The following is a 16,503-nucleotide window of genomic DNA, read 5'->3' on the forward strand; positions in this document are numbered from 1 at the left end:
AGACTGTGTCCTCTTGTCCTGTCACTTGTTACCTGGGAGAAGAGACCAAACCCCACCTGGCTACAACCTCCTTTCAGGCAGTTGCAGACAGTGGTAACATCCTCCCTGAGCCTCCTTTTCCACAGGCTAAACAACCCCAGCTCCCTGAGACACTCCTCATAAGACTTGTGCTCCAGACCCTTCACCAGCTCTGCTGCCCTTCTCTGGTCACACTTGAGCTCCTCAATGTCTTTCTTGCACTGAGGGCCCCAGAACTGGACACAGTACTCGAGGTGCGGCCTCACCAGTGCCGACTACAGGGGGACAATGACTTCCCTATTCCTGCTGGCCACACTATTGCTGATACAAGCCACTATGCCACTGGCCTTCTTGGCCACCTGGGAACACTGCTGGCTCATGTTCAGCCTCCGTCGACCAGCACCCCCGAAGTCGTTTAACTGCGGGCAGCTTTCCACATACTCTTCTGGCAGCCTGTAGCGCTCCGTAGGGTCAGTGTGACCCAAGTGCAGGACTCCGCACTTGGTCTTGTTAAACCTCAAAGTTCGGCTTCCTCGACCTATAATAAAGGCACAGACGTTTGCATTCTTCGGAGCCCCTCCGCGACCCCGTCACCTCACCGCCGCTGCGAACCCGCCCGCCGCGGGCGGGGCGGTGCCATGACGGCGTTGGAGGGGCGGTGCCATGACGGCGTTGGAGGGGCGGTGCCGACCGGGCTGCCCGCCCCGACATGGCCGCCTGCAGCCAGGTAACGCGACCGCGAGGTCGGGGCCGCCGCGTCCTGCTCCGGCTGGGGACGGCGAGCAGCGGGGCACCACGGGGGCGGCCTCTGCCGCGGGCTCCCTTCCCCGCCGTGCCGCCTTGTGCAGGGAGCCGAGCCCGCGGCGGCCCGGCCCCGGCTCTCTCGCTCTGACCCCGTCTGGACGAGGTGGTGTTAGGGGGATAAGGCCAAGTCAGCCCCCGCGTCTGCCTTGCAGCTTTTACAGCCCCACCCCATGTTTACTCAGGGCAGAGCAGCACGGACACTGCTGTGTGGGTGCTGAGGCACTGGAACAGATTGCCCAGAGAAGTTGTGGATTCCCCATCCCTGGAAGTGTTCAAAGCCAGGCTGGATAAGGCCTTGAACAACCTGGCCTAGTGGGAGGTGCCCCTGCCCATATCAAGGGGGGGTTGGGACTAGATTATCTTTAAGGCCCCTTCCAAGCCTTTAACATTCTGTGATTTTGTGACACGTTCCTGTAGTTATTCGATTATCGTTGTTGTTTATACGAGTGCCCAGGGCCCTCGGGTTTGTGGGCTGTCGGTGGGAGGTTTGTGTGCCGGCTGTCCGTGGCACAGGTGGGGTGGGATAAGCCGCGGGGATGTGCTGGCGCCTTCAGATGCATTTGGCGCATGCTGGAGCTCTTAAAACTCCCCATCGGGGCTGCTGAATTTCGTTGTTTTTTGGTTTTGTTTTGTTGTTTTGTTTTTTTTTTCCCCCGCGAATTTTGATGTCTATGTGTATGCAGCATCCGTATACGTTTATGTTGATGTGTCCACGGCACAAAAACAAGCCAAAACTGAGTAATAAACCCAAACTTATCCCTGATCGTGGCGCTCCCTCTGCCGACGGCCGCCGCTCAGCTCCGCCCAGACACCAGCGTTTTCCTTTTCAGAAACGGCTTCTGCAGCAGAGAAGGTTCCCGCGCTGCATAAAGCTTTACGTTAACCTTTATAGTAGTTTCAGGCCATTTGTGTGACCTGCTGTAACCTGAGCTCGCATTCCGAGGGCAAACTCTTTCGGTGTATTTTCAGGAGCTACTTTTTTAAAATACTTGTGAAAGGGGGTGATAAGAGTAATACATGCAGCAGTGGATTATCCCTTTTTCTTCTGTAGTTTTGTTGGCCTTTGTAAAACAGGTGTGAGATCCTACCAAATGAGTTTCTCACTTCCATGCAGTTTAGTGTGATTCCTTTACTCGGAAATCAAGGCAAACTGTTGGTTTCTGTGCCTGCAGAATTGAGCCTGGGGTAATGATGCAACAGACAAAGCAGAGAATTTAGACCCAGTTCAGAGACCAAGCTGAGGCTGTCTGAGAAGCTTCTGCTGTCTCAGCCATGCAGGTAATACTGTTTGAGATGCCTTCAGGGGCTGGAGGCAATACTGGCAAGCGTGACACAGCACGTTAAGAAGGTCTTCGGCTTCTTGAGCAGCAGCTGAAAGGACGGGCATTGCTGAGCAGGGCATCTCTGCCAGTTTTATGTGCTGTTTAGGCAGCTGAATCACATCTCATCTGTCCCTTGTTCCGTTGTTTAGTTCAGAGGTTATGAGGAAGTAGTCTTTCAGCTTCAGTTTTTGTGCTAGTTTGTTAAATATTGTGGCAATGACTTCTCTCCTTTTGCCTGGAGAATGTGGGAGTTTGAGGACCTGACTAAAGGCCTGCCTAAACTTCAGAACTGCTTCCCCCAGAGATCAGATGAAGTTTTCCAGTAGATGTTATGAGAAAGACCTGAGCCTTTTAGTTTGAAATCCTTTTGTTCTGGCTGAGTCTATTCTGCAGGAGCTTCATGACAGTGGTCTGACTGGTATGAGTGATGTGCATAGTCTCCTCCACGTTTTTCCATCTGAACCAGATTTGCCTGGTTCCAAGGCATTAATCAGACTATAAAATCAGCAAAAAGCCCTTAGCGAGCATTGTTGCTTTGAAGGGAAATGGAAGACATTTGCTATCAAATCTGTAATAAAAATAATTTTACAGAAATGAAGATTGATTCTATAACCCATTGGTCTTTTCAGCCTCTACACTTCATATTTCTGAAGTCACATGAAATAATGATTTCAGTAGTCTCCTCCTTTTTCTGAAACTCTGCCCTTTCCGAGTTTGGTCACTTGTGAGATTTTCTTCTCATACGTTTTGCCTCCACTGCATGTTAGCACGGCTGTGCTTGAATTCACTCCGAGTAAGAAAGCTTAGGAACTGTCAAGTATCTAATGGTGGTAGGATGGATCTTGGTGCTGAGTAATTTATTAGTTTATTTTTTGTCAGACTCAGAGATAAATATGATCTTTATGTGGTCAAATATGTGTGAAACTTTAACAATGCCAGGAGGTCAGGGTTCAAACCTGTTACGGCCATGCATGTGCCGTCTCAAACTTGACAGCAGGCTTCCGAAACCATATCAGGATAGAATTGTTGGAGCCTACCATGCCAGTGACTTGACAGTGTTTTAATTCATTTGAGACCACTGTAAAATTGGGTTTGGGAGTGGAAGAAGAACAGTGGAAGGAGGAACCATCAAATGGAAAGGAGTGGCAAAAGACTGAGTCTTTTTTTGGCAGCATTTATTCTGCTCCTGTTTGGAGAATTAGAATCTGTTATTTCCACAGAGTGCTTTTCTCATTCTGGTTCCCTTAAAGATTTTTCTCTTTCAGTGCAGTTAATAGTTGTGCAGGTTGTTGATGGTAATGCTACAGCAATCACAGGGAATACGTAGTCACAGCTCCTATGCAACACTTGAATGTTTTATAACAATTTTACTAGCATACTGGTGTTTGTTTAAAAGAAAAATTTTGCTAATTCATTCAATGCAAAGTTGCAGCAAATACTAATACAAATCTCATGGCAGTTTCACGCGTATCTTTTTTCTCATGTTGTGCTCTGGAGGGACCGTAGAGAGAAGGAAATAAGTTGAAACTACTGTGTGAAAACAGGAGAGGCAGACAGGTTAAAACCCACAAATGGATGTAGTGATACTGTGAATAAAGGAGTGAGGAGGAAGAGAAACATTGGAAAATAAAATGAAACATCATGACAGTCTTTTTAAAGCTTTATTTTTGGGAGAGATCCTCTTAATAAAGCAGAGTTTAATAGCAGAACTTCAGAGATGGGGAAAACTCTTCAATTGACTAAGGAAGAGCGTACTTTGCAGGCTTGGTTTTGTCAGCCCCAAATAATTCATAAAATCTGGAATTATCTAAACTCCTATTACTGTCCTAGAGATGACATAGGAGACTCTAGAGCACACTGAAGTACTTAATTTTTCAAGCAGGACACTTACTATGTCTTGTTACTTCTGCTTTTCAGATCACCAGCATGGAAGCTAAAACCAGCAGAGATCATTTGAAAGTCCATAAAATGAAGAAGAAAGTATTGAGGAAGCAGGTCAGAGCTCAGCATACATTGATGAGACATGAAGGCATTGAGTGCATCTCCCATGCCACACAGGTGACTGGTAGTTGTGATTTTGATGGTAATGTAAAAATGCTGCTTGTCTGTGTTCTGTTCTCATGTATGCCTTCTTTAAAATGCCATTCTCCAAAATGCACTTCCTGAGACTGAGGGTTTTCTGTGCGTCTTTGATTTCAAAGCAGAACTGTACTTCAGCAGTTCAGTGTCCGTGGAGAGACTTTGATGGGCTTTGGATGAGAGTTTTTTTAGCCTGAAACAGTAGTTCCTTGGGTTGAGGAGAAGGAGGAAGCATGGGAAATGTTATTGAAGTAGATAAACTTTTCTTCTCTTTGTGATTTTTTTTTTCCTCAGGCTTTTAACTTGTGTATCTTTCTTGCCTCTGTACTTTTTTTTTTATCAAGTGTAATTTATCTCATCTAAACTCCCCATTAAAAATATGTCTATTTTAGAAATCTTTTCCACTTTATTTTCTTCACCTCGATAAATTAAGGCTGTGGTTCCGTTGGATTTGCACTGATTGACTGACATACTGCTGTTGAAATGGGGACAGTTTTCTCTTTCCTTGCACAAAAGGGAACAAGATAGGAAGGGATTCTGCTTTCTTGTGATGCTTAATGAACTTTATCATGAGCCACTTTATTCCCTAACCTAACAGAAAACTACTCAGCTTTTTGATTTTCTCCCACAATAGAGTTATAGCAGATCAGGTGACCTCACAGATACTGGTGTAGGGAAAGATGACAGAAACTTGCAGACAGAGAGTGAAGAAGTTAGAGAGTTTCTAATTTCCCTCTGTTATTTGTGGAGGGATACTAATGGCTTGAAACGCTGTAGAGCAGTATCATTTACTCTGTCCTTGTTCATCCTGATCCTGCAAATTCTTCCCATTCATATGTGGAAACATCAGTTACATTTTTATACATTTTTGTAACAAAGTTTGATTTAGTCTTTACTCGGATTTCACACTACACGGACAGATGTTAAAATGACTCAGGAATCTTGTATATATTGTAAACTTTTTGGAAGAAAGACTGTGTTTTTCTAGTGTTGCTTGGAAATGGGTCTGTAATTTGGGACTTGTTCCCCTTCAAACTGTCCAAGGTACCAAATTATCCAAATCTATCCAAAGAGAAGTTTTGTGGTCCAGGAAGATCCTAATTGGTGGCAGAACATTTCAATAAGTGATATATGAAACAAAATCATAGTGCTAGTGGTAAATTTGTGTCAAGAATACAGAAAATTATTTCAGGCTTTGTGCAAAATTCTGATTATCTCCAAATTGCTCAGTCAGAAGAACATGATCAGTTGCTCCATGTGCTGCAGCTGTTGCATAGTGTAGGTCTGTGTAGATGAAGTGAAAGCACTGGTTTGAGCCTCTGCATGTCCTTCACATACATAGGCCTCTCCATTAATAACATTCTAGAAAACAACAATAATTAATAACGAGGTGAACTTTGAAAAAGGTAATCAGTAATGGACAGCCTGATGCAGTGCTTGGAACAGATGTTAACAGAGCCATTGCAATGGGCAACACAGCAGCACTCACTGTATAACTTTTTTTTTAATAATCCTTCTCTTCAGTGCTAAACCTCATTTTGTGGTTTTTTAGAGAAGTGAAATGCTGTAATTTGAAACAGTTGAACACTTTCCCAGCTACCTTCAGAAAAGGTCATAGAACATTTATAGACTTTTAAGGAAAAGATTGTCTGAAATCTTTCTGGAAAGGTATTGCATGGAGTTAATCTGAGCAAATTGTTACTGGCAGTTTGGAGTCACATTTACCCTTGAAAAGGGTCTTAAACTTCTTTCAACCACTATGATTAGATTGAGCATCCAGTTGTGGCATATAGATATACAGATGTCAAAAGAACTTGTTTATTTATTTTGAAAAGGCCTATGTATTTTCAAAAGATATTTCTTGAATAATAGTGCTATTTTGTTGTTTCTTCTAATATTTGGCAAGCCAGCAACAGTGCTCACAAACTACGTGTTCCTTGGTAGTTTTGGACATAAATCACTATGAAAGCATAGAATTAAGCAATTAGGCATTATGCATTAAGTAGCCTGTGTTAGCTAAGGATAGGACGTAAATCCCTTTTGTTTATAAAACAAGAGAGAGAATTTTCAGATAAAAATGCTGGAGCAGAACTAGATGCTATGTTTCTAGAGGTTGCTGCTTATTTTTGGTGAACCTGATGTATGAAGGACTTAGGGTGGGACTGGGAATATCAATCTCTATGCTTGGAGGGACTTCTTGGCAAAGATGAGAAAACCTGTCTTAAGAAAGGAATTAGTCTTTAAAGGATTTTCTGTCTGTTTTTGTTAGTGCTAACAGGTCTCTGGAAAAATTTTGTTTTAGATACCTCCAAAGTTATGTGATCCAAGGTCACTGTTTGCCTGCAGTACACTTGACGCACATGTGCTGATTCAAAGCATGTATTAACTGAGGAGGTATTTCTGATAGAACTTGCAAGCCTTTCTGCCAGAATGTGTACTAGGCGAGCAAAGGTTGCCTGAGCCACACACCAAGGTCATGGAAATGTAAATATCCCATGTGGACTACAAAAAAGAGTGCTAATGGGCTTAATTTTTCTTTATTGTGCTGCTCTCTTGGTAGAGTGTTAGTTTTAAAGGAACCGAGAGTAATCACTAATTCTTAATTTTTTAAAAATTCCTTTTCAATTAGAGCCTGGTTATTGCCAATGCTGGTCTGGGTAATGGGATGAGTAGAAACCAACTGCTCAGGATAGTAGAAGAATATGGAGAGGTGGAAACACTCTTAATGCCACCGAATAAACCATATTCATTTGTGAAATATGAGACAACAGAAGAAGCCAAGAAAGCCTTTGATGCCCTTAATGGAAAAGAAGTAACATTGGAAGACTGTGGCCAAAACATTGTTCTATATATTAATTTTGCGGAAAAAGGTATAGTTTTTTCTGCTCTCCTGTATATCAAACTTCCTGCATATTGCTTTCCTTTGCATTTACTTCCTGGGTTCTAAATGTAGCTAAAAGCCCACTAGTTTTTGTAAGTAGACACAGAGAATGAAAGCTAGAATCTAAGATTCAGGACATAAAATAATCTTTGCTCCTTGTATTTCATGATAGGATACTATAATTTGAACTCTTCTACTTGGAGGCAAAAAAAAAAATTTAAGTAATTTTCTGACCATTCAGTACTGCAAGTGAATGTTTTGCGATTAAGGAGCCTGGAGATCTCTGAACAGTTCATTGGATTTCTTGCGTGACCTTAGTCTTGCAATTTCTATCTCAACTCCAAGAAGAAAAATATGCACAATAAATTTTAGGGCTTTTTTTCCCCTTTCCCCCAAGTTGTGGGGTTTTTTTGGCTGATTATAAGCTATTTACTGTAAGAACTGTTGCTCTTTCTATGAGCTTTTATAATGTCTAGGGAAAGGGGTTCCTGGTGTTGGTCTGTACATTCTGACAGTGAGTAAATTTTTAGCTATTAGGATAGCAAACTGAATGTCCCTACATCATCAGTGCTTGTGTTCGCCTAGGGATTGCATTGTGCTGCTCCATATTTGTGCATATTTGATTACAGAGTATTCTCTGTCTACAGAAGCAATCTGCTGATATGATACATCACCAAAGTTCTACAAAATTAAAATGAAATTCAGGTAGAACCTTGAAGTGACTGGGAAATTCTGCTTACCATTATTTTGACAGGAAAATCACAAGTGGTTTTGTGTTTGGGTAGTGTGGAGTCTTGTTGGTCTTATGCAGTAAAATTTTTAGGAAGTGCTTTGCATGATGCAAAACTTGAGCCTTACCCTGTTTTATCATGACAAAAAGGGATCATTCCTTTTCCAAATAAGACCACAATGAGGGCTATGTTGTGTCGTTAAAGTAAATATTTCTACAGCTGTACTATATTCTCATACAAAATAAATATCCCTTCAGGGAACACATGGTTTTATTTTCTCTAAACAGTGACAGTATTCTCCTTTTTTTCATACACCCTAGTTTCCCTGCAAAATGCTGTTCCTACGAGCTTACCTCCAGGCTTAACGGTAATTGAAAAGATTATTTCTCCAGAGGAGGAAAGCAGGATGTTGGAAAATATCGAGTGGATAGGAGATGAAGATACTCAAAGTGGTGGGTACAACTGTAGGAATCCAGGTCTTTTACGCTGTTTTTTCCTGCAGTTTCAGTTTACAAGAAGTCTGCATCTTGGTAAATGTGTTGTCTGAAATGATTGTGTTCTTGTTCTTAGTGTTTTAGAAATTGGGTCTTATACTGCAAGTGATAGACTCCTTGGGGCAAGTGGTCTGAATTGATGTTCTAGAGTGGATTTACTTGATTAACATACCTGCATCCAAAACTAACTGAAGTCTTTTTTATGTGTTGTGCCAAGCATAAGACAGTTCTGTGGAGGTTCCCCTTGTAATTTGATGGCCGACCGAAGAGCTGTGTGTTCTGTTAAATAAAAAATAATTCAGTGAGACACATATTCTGGATGCTTTTTTTTGCTTTCACTTGAGTTCTGTGGAGTTAAATCCCTTAATAAATGAATTCTTGGCATTTGCTTCAAAGTTTCAGGGTAAATTTTGTTCCTTGGAGCAATGCAAGGGGCTATGTTGACCTTAGCTAACATGTAAAGTGGTGATTGATGAATATGAAGGATCTTGATCTTGTATGAATATCTGTAGGATATTCATCAAGTAAGTGAGTTCAGAGATCAGGACAAGAAAAAAGATGCATTAAGCATGGCTCAAGAAAACTCCCTACTTCTTGCATATACAAACCCACCATCCATTTGGCTTGAAACAGCAGTGAATGTGATGCTTGATGAAATACAAGAGATAATAGGGCAGAAGTGTGTGCCGTGAAGGACAAGGGTAACATATTGTTTTGACTGCTAATTGAAGAATGTTTGGGCTTAACAGGAATAGGGAAGCATAGCAAATTGCCTGTACTGTTTTGTGTAGTCTGATCTTACTTTAAACTTGTGTGTTTTTACAGCCCAGAAGAATTTAAAGCATAGAAGAGTAAAACATTTTGGATATGAGTTTCGCTATGATAACAACAATGTTGATAAAGACAAACCTTTACCTGGAGGTGAGAACTTCCCTATTAAATCATACTTATTTTGCACTGATGTTTGAACCATTATGTGAAGCTTTTAAGCCTCACTGAGGTGTGGATGTGAGATTCTAGTTGGACAGCCTTCACTGTATCTTAAGTACGCATCAAACAGTGCTTTTGAATGAGATCCATTCCAAATTATTGTGAGTGCTTTAAGCTTGTTTTCCAATCACTTGGAGCCAGAGCTTGCTGCCCTTTGTTGAGGTCCAGTCAAGTAAGGCTTTTAGGAGTGTAATTGTCATTCTTTTTTAGCTTTTTGTTTCATAAAACAATTATGTGTTACAAATTGCATATTAATTTGTTTGGGGGATGTGACATATATTGCTGTGTATATTTACCTTGATTAGCTTGAAGCTTGCTGGATGCATACCAAAATAAAATTTCCTTTGGACTGAAAGAAATTTTGAAAAGGTTTTAATAACTCTTGTTTGAAGTTGAAAGCTGTGAGTCAGAGCAAAGCAAGTGAGTCATCTTATAGTCTTAGATTTAAAAATAGTAAAATAGGGGAGTTAAATTCCTGTAAAACTTGAACGTGTTTAAGGTGATGCATGTGTACTGGAATGGCTGTAGCATCTAGCTGAAGGATTCTGATTATATTGAGGTTTTAACAGTGAAGCTGTACCATCATAAAAGCATTGATATTTGAATTGTTTTCTAGTCTCACAGCTAGACTATTTTATGTGTCAGAAAAGCATACACACTTCTTGCATGAAAACAACTAAAAATAAAAATCAATAGATTCATGGAAGGACTGTTAGTAACATTTGTGGGTGTTACCTGCAACAGACTTTTTCAATTAAGTCCTTGGGTAAAACAGGAAACAAAGCTTCGCTGAAGGACTATAACTTTCCTTCCTGTTTCAAGACCAGTTTATCTTGAGCAGGGTTTTTTGGTAATATTCAATCTAATTCAGTAACAAATTTTCAGGAAGTAATTTTTTTAGAGCTCTCTGCACAACTTCTGACTCTGCATAATAATTTTGCTCCTTGACTGAAAATTTTTTACTGTAATTGGTGAAAACTTTACCTCTGATTTAATGTACTTTTATTTATGTGTAGAGATACTGCAATTTCTAATTGTAGGGAGCCTTGGAGAAGTGACCTTTCTAATTTTGAGATCTTTTAAATACATTGGACTTGGACATTAGGCCCCCAATTCTGACATGTATGTTAGTAATCATTATTCAAGTGGACTTGCATGTATATAAAGCTGCTTCTGTGTACTTTTACAGTTATGTAAAAAGAAAGGATAGAAATGTAAAAACTATCCTGTTTTGCTTACAGTTCTGTTTCTATAACCAGGTCTTCCTGAAATTTGCAACCTATTCTTGGAGAAGTGCTTAAAGCAGGGATATATCAAACATAAACCTGATCAACTGACTGTAAATCAGTATGAACCTGGACAAGGTAAGTTTATTTGTCTTTCAAAAATTTTGAGTTCTTTACCAGGTTTAAACCACAATATAAGGTAGGTAACTAAGCGCCACATAGCCACTTGCTCACTCCCCCTGACTGAGATAGAGGAGAAAATTGGAAAGATAAAAGGGTGAATACTCATGGGTTGAGAGCAAGACAGTTTAGTAAGTTAAAAAAAAGGAAATAAAACAAAAAGAAAAACAAGTGATGCAAAAAAAGCCCAAACAGTTACTCACTACCAGCCAGTCAATGCCCAGCCAGTCCCTGCATAGTGACATCCCTGGTAAACTTCACCCGTAGTTTTATTGTTGATCACCGTGTCATATGGTCATATGGAATATTCCTTTGTTTAGTTTGGGTAGGTTGTCCCAGCTGTGCCCCCTCCCAGCTTCTTGTGGCCCCCTGAGCCGACTTGCTGGCAGCAAAGTATAAGAACCATAAAGGACCTTGATGCTGTGTAAGCATTCCTCAGAACTAGCTAGAACATCCACATATTATCTACACTGTTTTCATCACAAATCCAAAACATAGCACCATACAGGCAGCTGTGGAGCAAATGAACTCCATCCCAGCCAAACCAGTACAATTGCACTGAAAATCAGAAGGAGTATAGCATCTAAATGTGACATGGTGTAGGGACAGGATTTAACCGCCTGCTTAGTGTGTTTCCTCTGTGACCAGAGGTACTTTGAATCAAAACTAAAGTCTTAATACTGGTTTCTGAACCTGGAAGCTCGTTTTTAGAAGTGAAGTTTTTGATACCACTGTTAAAGAAAATGATGGTGCTTCAGGGTCCAGGCCCATGACATGAAAATAAAAAGTTACGGGAATAGTCATATTTTGTTTAGTCAAGTGCATTTTTTCACTCCAAACTTGTCTTTCTCCCTGTAATGTGTATACAGTCTCCAGGAAATAAGTGTGATATAATGAGTATATGTGATATATGGACTCTTAAGTATGATGCAAGAAGTGTTCCCTTACCTTAGAAATAAGGAATTACTGTATTTCTGTAACGTTTCCCAAACTGGAGACATCTGAAGAGAAATATGCTTCTAATCTCACGTCTAGGGAATAAATCACATGCTGTGCTTTTTGCTAAACTCAGTCATCAAGGCAAAATATCTGGCATGCTTTCTAGATTGAATATCTCATTTGTCCTTAGGAAGAAAGGACAACGGCTTTACTCTCAGAATTAGTGTCTGACAGCTATTATAGTGTCTGCCCAACAAGGGTCTGAAAAGCTGATCCTATTTGTTTGCGTATCTGACAGTCTGTTAAATTGATACAGTCGTGTACTTCTGCCTGGGACACCAGAGGAGATTATTTAGAATTGTACATTTCTATCAGGGATAGAAGCAGTTTTTTTAAAAAACAAACAAACAGAAAACCAAGCCCAAAGCAAAATACCCTTTCTTAAGTGCAAATTGTTAGGATATGAAAGAGCAGAGAGTGCAGTCAGATTAATGCTTTCATTATTTTTGTTCTGAACCATATTTTCACTGGAAATCACACTTGAAACTTTAGAAAGCGACTCATGGCTTTGGGTTTTTAAGCTGTAGGGGCCACACACAAGACACATTAAAATGAATTCCTTTTTGAGGACACTTTTTCCATTCAGGATCCGAATAACATTTGAAGTTGTAGATTTATGCTTGGATGTTACCATATACTTTTCAGTGCTTACAGAATTATTAGTGTAGAAGTCATCCAGTCCAACCCCCCAGCGAAGGCAGGGTGACCTAGAGCAGGTGACACAGGAATGTCTCCAGAGAGGGAGATTCCACAACCTTCCTGAGCAACCTGTTCCAGTGCTCTGCCACCCTCAGTGTAAAGAAGTTCTTCCACATGTTGAAGTGAAACTCCTTGTGTTCTAGTTTATGGCCATTGCTCCTCATCCTGTCACTGGCACCACCAAGAAGAGTCAGGCACCATCCTCTTGGACCCTGCCTTTGATATATTTATATGCATTGATGAGACCCCCTTTCAGTCCTCTCTTCTCTGGACTGACCAGGCCCAGCTCCTGCAGTCTCTCCTCATAAGACAAATGCTCCAGTCCTGTAATCATCCTTGTGGTCCTCCACTGGACCTTCTCCAGTAGCTCCTTGTCTTTCTTGTACTGAGGAGCCCAGAACTGGACACAGTACTCCAGATGTGGTCTCACTAGGGCCAAGCAGAGGGGCAGGATCACCTCCCTCAGCCTGCTGGCCACACTCTTCCTGATGCACCCCAGGATACTATTGGCCCTCCTGGCCACAAGGGCACACTGCTGGCTTAGGTGACTCTCCTTCTATGTGCTGGAATAATGGAGTATAAACAGCAGGCAGGTAGGTCAGTGTGTTCTTAGTTGAGTTGTGTGAGTAATGATGCAGAGAGCTGTTGATGTTCTGCTGCACAGTGAAGTACACAGACTGCAGTGTGCATCTGAAGGCAGAGCCTCAGTGCTTTATAGAGGCAAAGTTATGAGCCTAACAAACTGTATCTGTCCTTGGTTTTCAAGTCCCACTGATTTTCTATCAGATTAAATGCTGACCTCATAAAACACTTGTATGGCTTTCACTGAAACTAATGGAATTCAGAATATTTACATCTGAAAGTAAAATCTGGCATGTAATAAGGATGCTTTATAGAGCTGACCAACACTGTTAGAAAAAACTGTTTTCAACTCAGGAATTCTTTAGTGTCCAAAGAGGACAGTGGTAAGAGTTTTTAAAAAACAAATAAAACTGTTTTGGTTTGGATCAAATAGGAAATCACTCTATCTGTCTGGGCCTGCTATGGAGTCAGAGGAAGGTGTAGTTGCAGTTCTCCCAAGCTGTCTGCTGGCCTTGCGCCACTGCTGACTGCCATTCCCCACCATGTGGTTAGATTTTGCTGTGGCACACACACTGCTGTTTCAATACTTGATGTTAAAATATGTAGCACAAGCTGCAGGAATTGGCAGTTTCTTTCCAATTAGAAGATCTGAAAGGAAAAAAAAGAATCAAAAAATTACTGTCCTTTTGGCAGTTCTTAACAATGTGTGTTTACTCAGACACACATCAACAGATGTACTACCCAGGGCTTAGCCTAGCAATGATGTGTGCTCTGCCAGGAGCTGCAAAGCAGAGGCAGGGCTTGACCCTGACAGTGCCTGCCTTTGTGGTAGTAGGTCCTAATTCCGAAGCTGAGACCCTTAACACAGCCATTTGCTTAGCAAATAGAGGGATTTGGGATTACTCCTCTGTGAAGAGAGTGGGGGAGAAATACGTGGCTGTGGATGAACTAAAACCCAAAGTTGTCAAATGTCCCATAACTGCTGCTGCTAAGGGCTAAACTGCCTACAAGGAGAGCAAAATCATTTAGCCGCTCCCTGCAGCAGGGAAAGTATTTGGAGTCATCAGGAGGTGAGTGAGGCCTTTAAATGCCTTGAACTGTCTTCTAGATATTTCCACTGATTATACAGGACATTTAGGTTAACTGTGTCAATCTAATCCGGGCATGTAAATCAGACAATTGCTCTCAGTTCTTTTGGAAGGCAACTCTGTTGTTTTATGATAACTTTTGTTTGTTCAACCGTACATCCCAGTTTTCCATATGGACATCCATGGAAATAGAGCTTCCTAGCAGAAATAGCACTCTATTACTGTTGTTGTTGTTGTTGTTATTATTGTACTGATATTTTTGGTTTTTTTCTTGTACAGGAATTCCTCCTCATATTGATACACATTCTGCTTTTGAGGATGAAATAATTTCTCTCAGTTTAGGAGCTGAGGTAAACTTAATGTTTGCATGTGGTTTGATGCTTTACTGAGAAGTTTCATTTTTATATTGTTTAATACTAGTTAATTTGATTTTCCATAGTGTCTGTTCACATTCACCCTAGTTTAATATCAAGTTTGTAAGGTAATGTGATATGCTAATTAAATAAGTAACTGCAGTTCAGTGTTGTCAGTGGAAGATTTGCCAGTGATATCAGTGATTTTTAAATCACTATTTTTAAATCTTAGCATCCATTTCTCCATTGACCTCCCTTCATTTTGTTTTCATCTTAGAAAATGTTTCACTCCTATTTATGTTCTACTTCCATTTTCCCTGCGAGATCCCCTGTTCCCTCTGGTCTTCGTAAGCCTCCCATTATTATTGTATTCAGTACATTTACAGTAGGCTAATGTAGATGTTTGACTTGTAGAAGATCCAGTCAAAGTCTGAGCCCTACTGAGCTAGGTGAGGGCTCTAATTTCATAAGCCCCCAATGTTCGCAGATGATGTAGACAAAGTGTGGAAAGGGAAATGGAAGAACACTGAACTAGCATCTGTATCTGTCTTACAGGTAGTATTCTCCTATTACAAAACAACAACTTTGCTCTATCTTACTCTTTAGGCAGAGAGAGAAACATGAATGGATATTCTGAGCACTGATACTTTTTGAATCTTTAGTCTTATCTTTGGCATCGACTTACTAGTTTCTTGCAAGTTGTGTAGTGGTTGTGGAGCTCCTGGGACTAGGCGTGAGTCTAATGAAGGATAGGTTTTTCAGTATCATGTGTGGCAGTGGCATATCTGTGTTATTTGTCACTTGAAAATGGGGGGTCAGTGTTGCCAGTTCTCTCAGTTTGGCTGTGGGTGTATTTATCCACCATTCACAAAAGCATCCAGTCTAGAGTAGGAATATCATGGATTAGTTGTGAGGGTGGTAGCTGCACAGTGGCAGTAGAGTTCTTACTACTTTTGTTTTGAAATCTCCCAGTCTGGGGGAACTTCCTCATGTGGCTTTGGCACCTAACCTTGTCTCAGAGGTACTACATTCTCCTCAGTTCAATAGTCATGTTGTCTTTAACAGTGCCAACACCTCTTTGCTAGGTGGCACATGGGAGCATCCATTTGTTTCGTGGAGTTTCTCTAGGAGAAGGGTTGTAATTAATCTTCTGTGTAGTTTATCCATCCTAAGTTTAATTTTTTTAATGTGTCTGTGCCGAGCATCCAGAGCAGCACAGCAACAGATGACCCCAATTTACAGCTGTTCCTATGTTGAACTTATAAATAAAAAAAAAGGTTAATTTAGTTTACTTTATAAAAGCTATATTGGTATTCTGTCTCAGTCCAGAGCCCCAAGCTTTCTAATCCTTGCTGTTTCACTTAGAAGGCTGAGGCTGGCACAGATACTCTTGTTTCTGCATTGATGTAACTCCATAGGTAGTGCATTTCTAGATTATTGCATTACAGCATACCTTTGTGATGCTCTCAGAGATGGCCAAAGTCAGAGTGATTTTAATCATGTGAAAAATACAAACCTTTCCGGGGAGTGGACTGCCTGGAGCATTATGATGCTGTAAAAAGTTGGAATGTGTACATTTCAACCATTGAGACAGTCAAACTTGGGCCATTTCTGCATACTTCAGGCATAGGCATTGGATTACAGTCTGTTAGGCATCTCCCAAGTTTCAGTGCCTTTTCCTAATAGACCATAAATGCACTTTTCAGGTGCAGGCAATCAAAACACAGATGTAGTAAAACAAACTAGTGGCCCATGAAATGCTGCATAATTTAATGGCTTTCCTTTCTAGTACTTTAAAACTTTTTATGATTTCTTTATGTGTTTTTCTGCACTTCGCTCTTCATCTGCTTTTAAAATAAAAATATCAGTTGCAGTAATATGTGAGTTAGCTATTTTAGGAGTAAAGCTCCCTTCTCTATTCCCACTAAAGCTTACCATGTACAAAATTTACATACTCTTGTTAGTAAATAATTGGAGCTGCATATACAGCATCAACCTTTGGTGTCTTTCTTTTCTCTTTATTCTTCTCTCTGTAGGATGACTGGTTTCTTTTCTAC

General features: G+C 40.8%; 1 protein-coding gene across 2 annotated transcripts in view; it reads left to right on the forward strand.

Moving 5' to 3' along the window:
• Positions 1 to 623: 623 nt before the first annotated feature.
• ALKBH8 (alkB homolog 8, tRNA methyltransferase) overlaps positions 624 to 16,503 on the forward strand; it is a 46,164-nt gene continuing 30,284 nt past the window's right edge. The window contains exons 1-8 of one of the 2 annotated variants that reach the window (XM_032678752.1): positions 717 to 745; positions 1,506 to 1,675; positions 4,062 to 4,202; positions 6,853 to 7,093; positions 8,156 to 8,287; positions 9,155 to 9,250; positions 10,579 to 10,683; positions 14,373 to 14,443. In XM_032678752.1, the coding sequence (XP_032534643.1) occupies positions 4,071 to 4,202; positions 6,853 to 7,093; positions 8,156 to 8,287; positions 9,155 to 9,250; positions 10,579 to 10,683; positions 14,373 to 14,443 (777 nt within the window). In that variant the 5' untranslated portion in view covers positions 717 to 745; positions 1,506 to 1,675; positions 4,062 to 4,070. Of the gene's footprint in view, positions 746 to 1,505; positions 1,676 to 4,061; positions 4,203 to 6,852; positions 7,094 to 8,155; positions 8,288 to 9,154; positions 9,251 to 10,578; positions 10,684 to 14,372; positions 14,444 to 16,503 lie in introns of both variants that reach the window. The other variant, XM_032678751.1, reaches the window with a different exon arrangement.

The sequence above is a fragment of the Chiroxiphia lanceolata genome, chromosome 2, assembly GCF_009829145.1.
Source record: "Chiroxiphia lanceolata isolate bChiLan1 chromosome 2, bChiLan1.pri, whole genome shotgun sequence".
Classification (NCBI taxonomy): domain Eukaryota; kingdom Metazoa; phylum Chordata; class Aves; order Passeriformes; family Pipridae; genus Chiroxiphia; species Chiroxiphia lanceolata.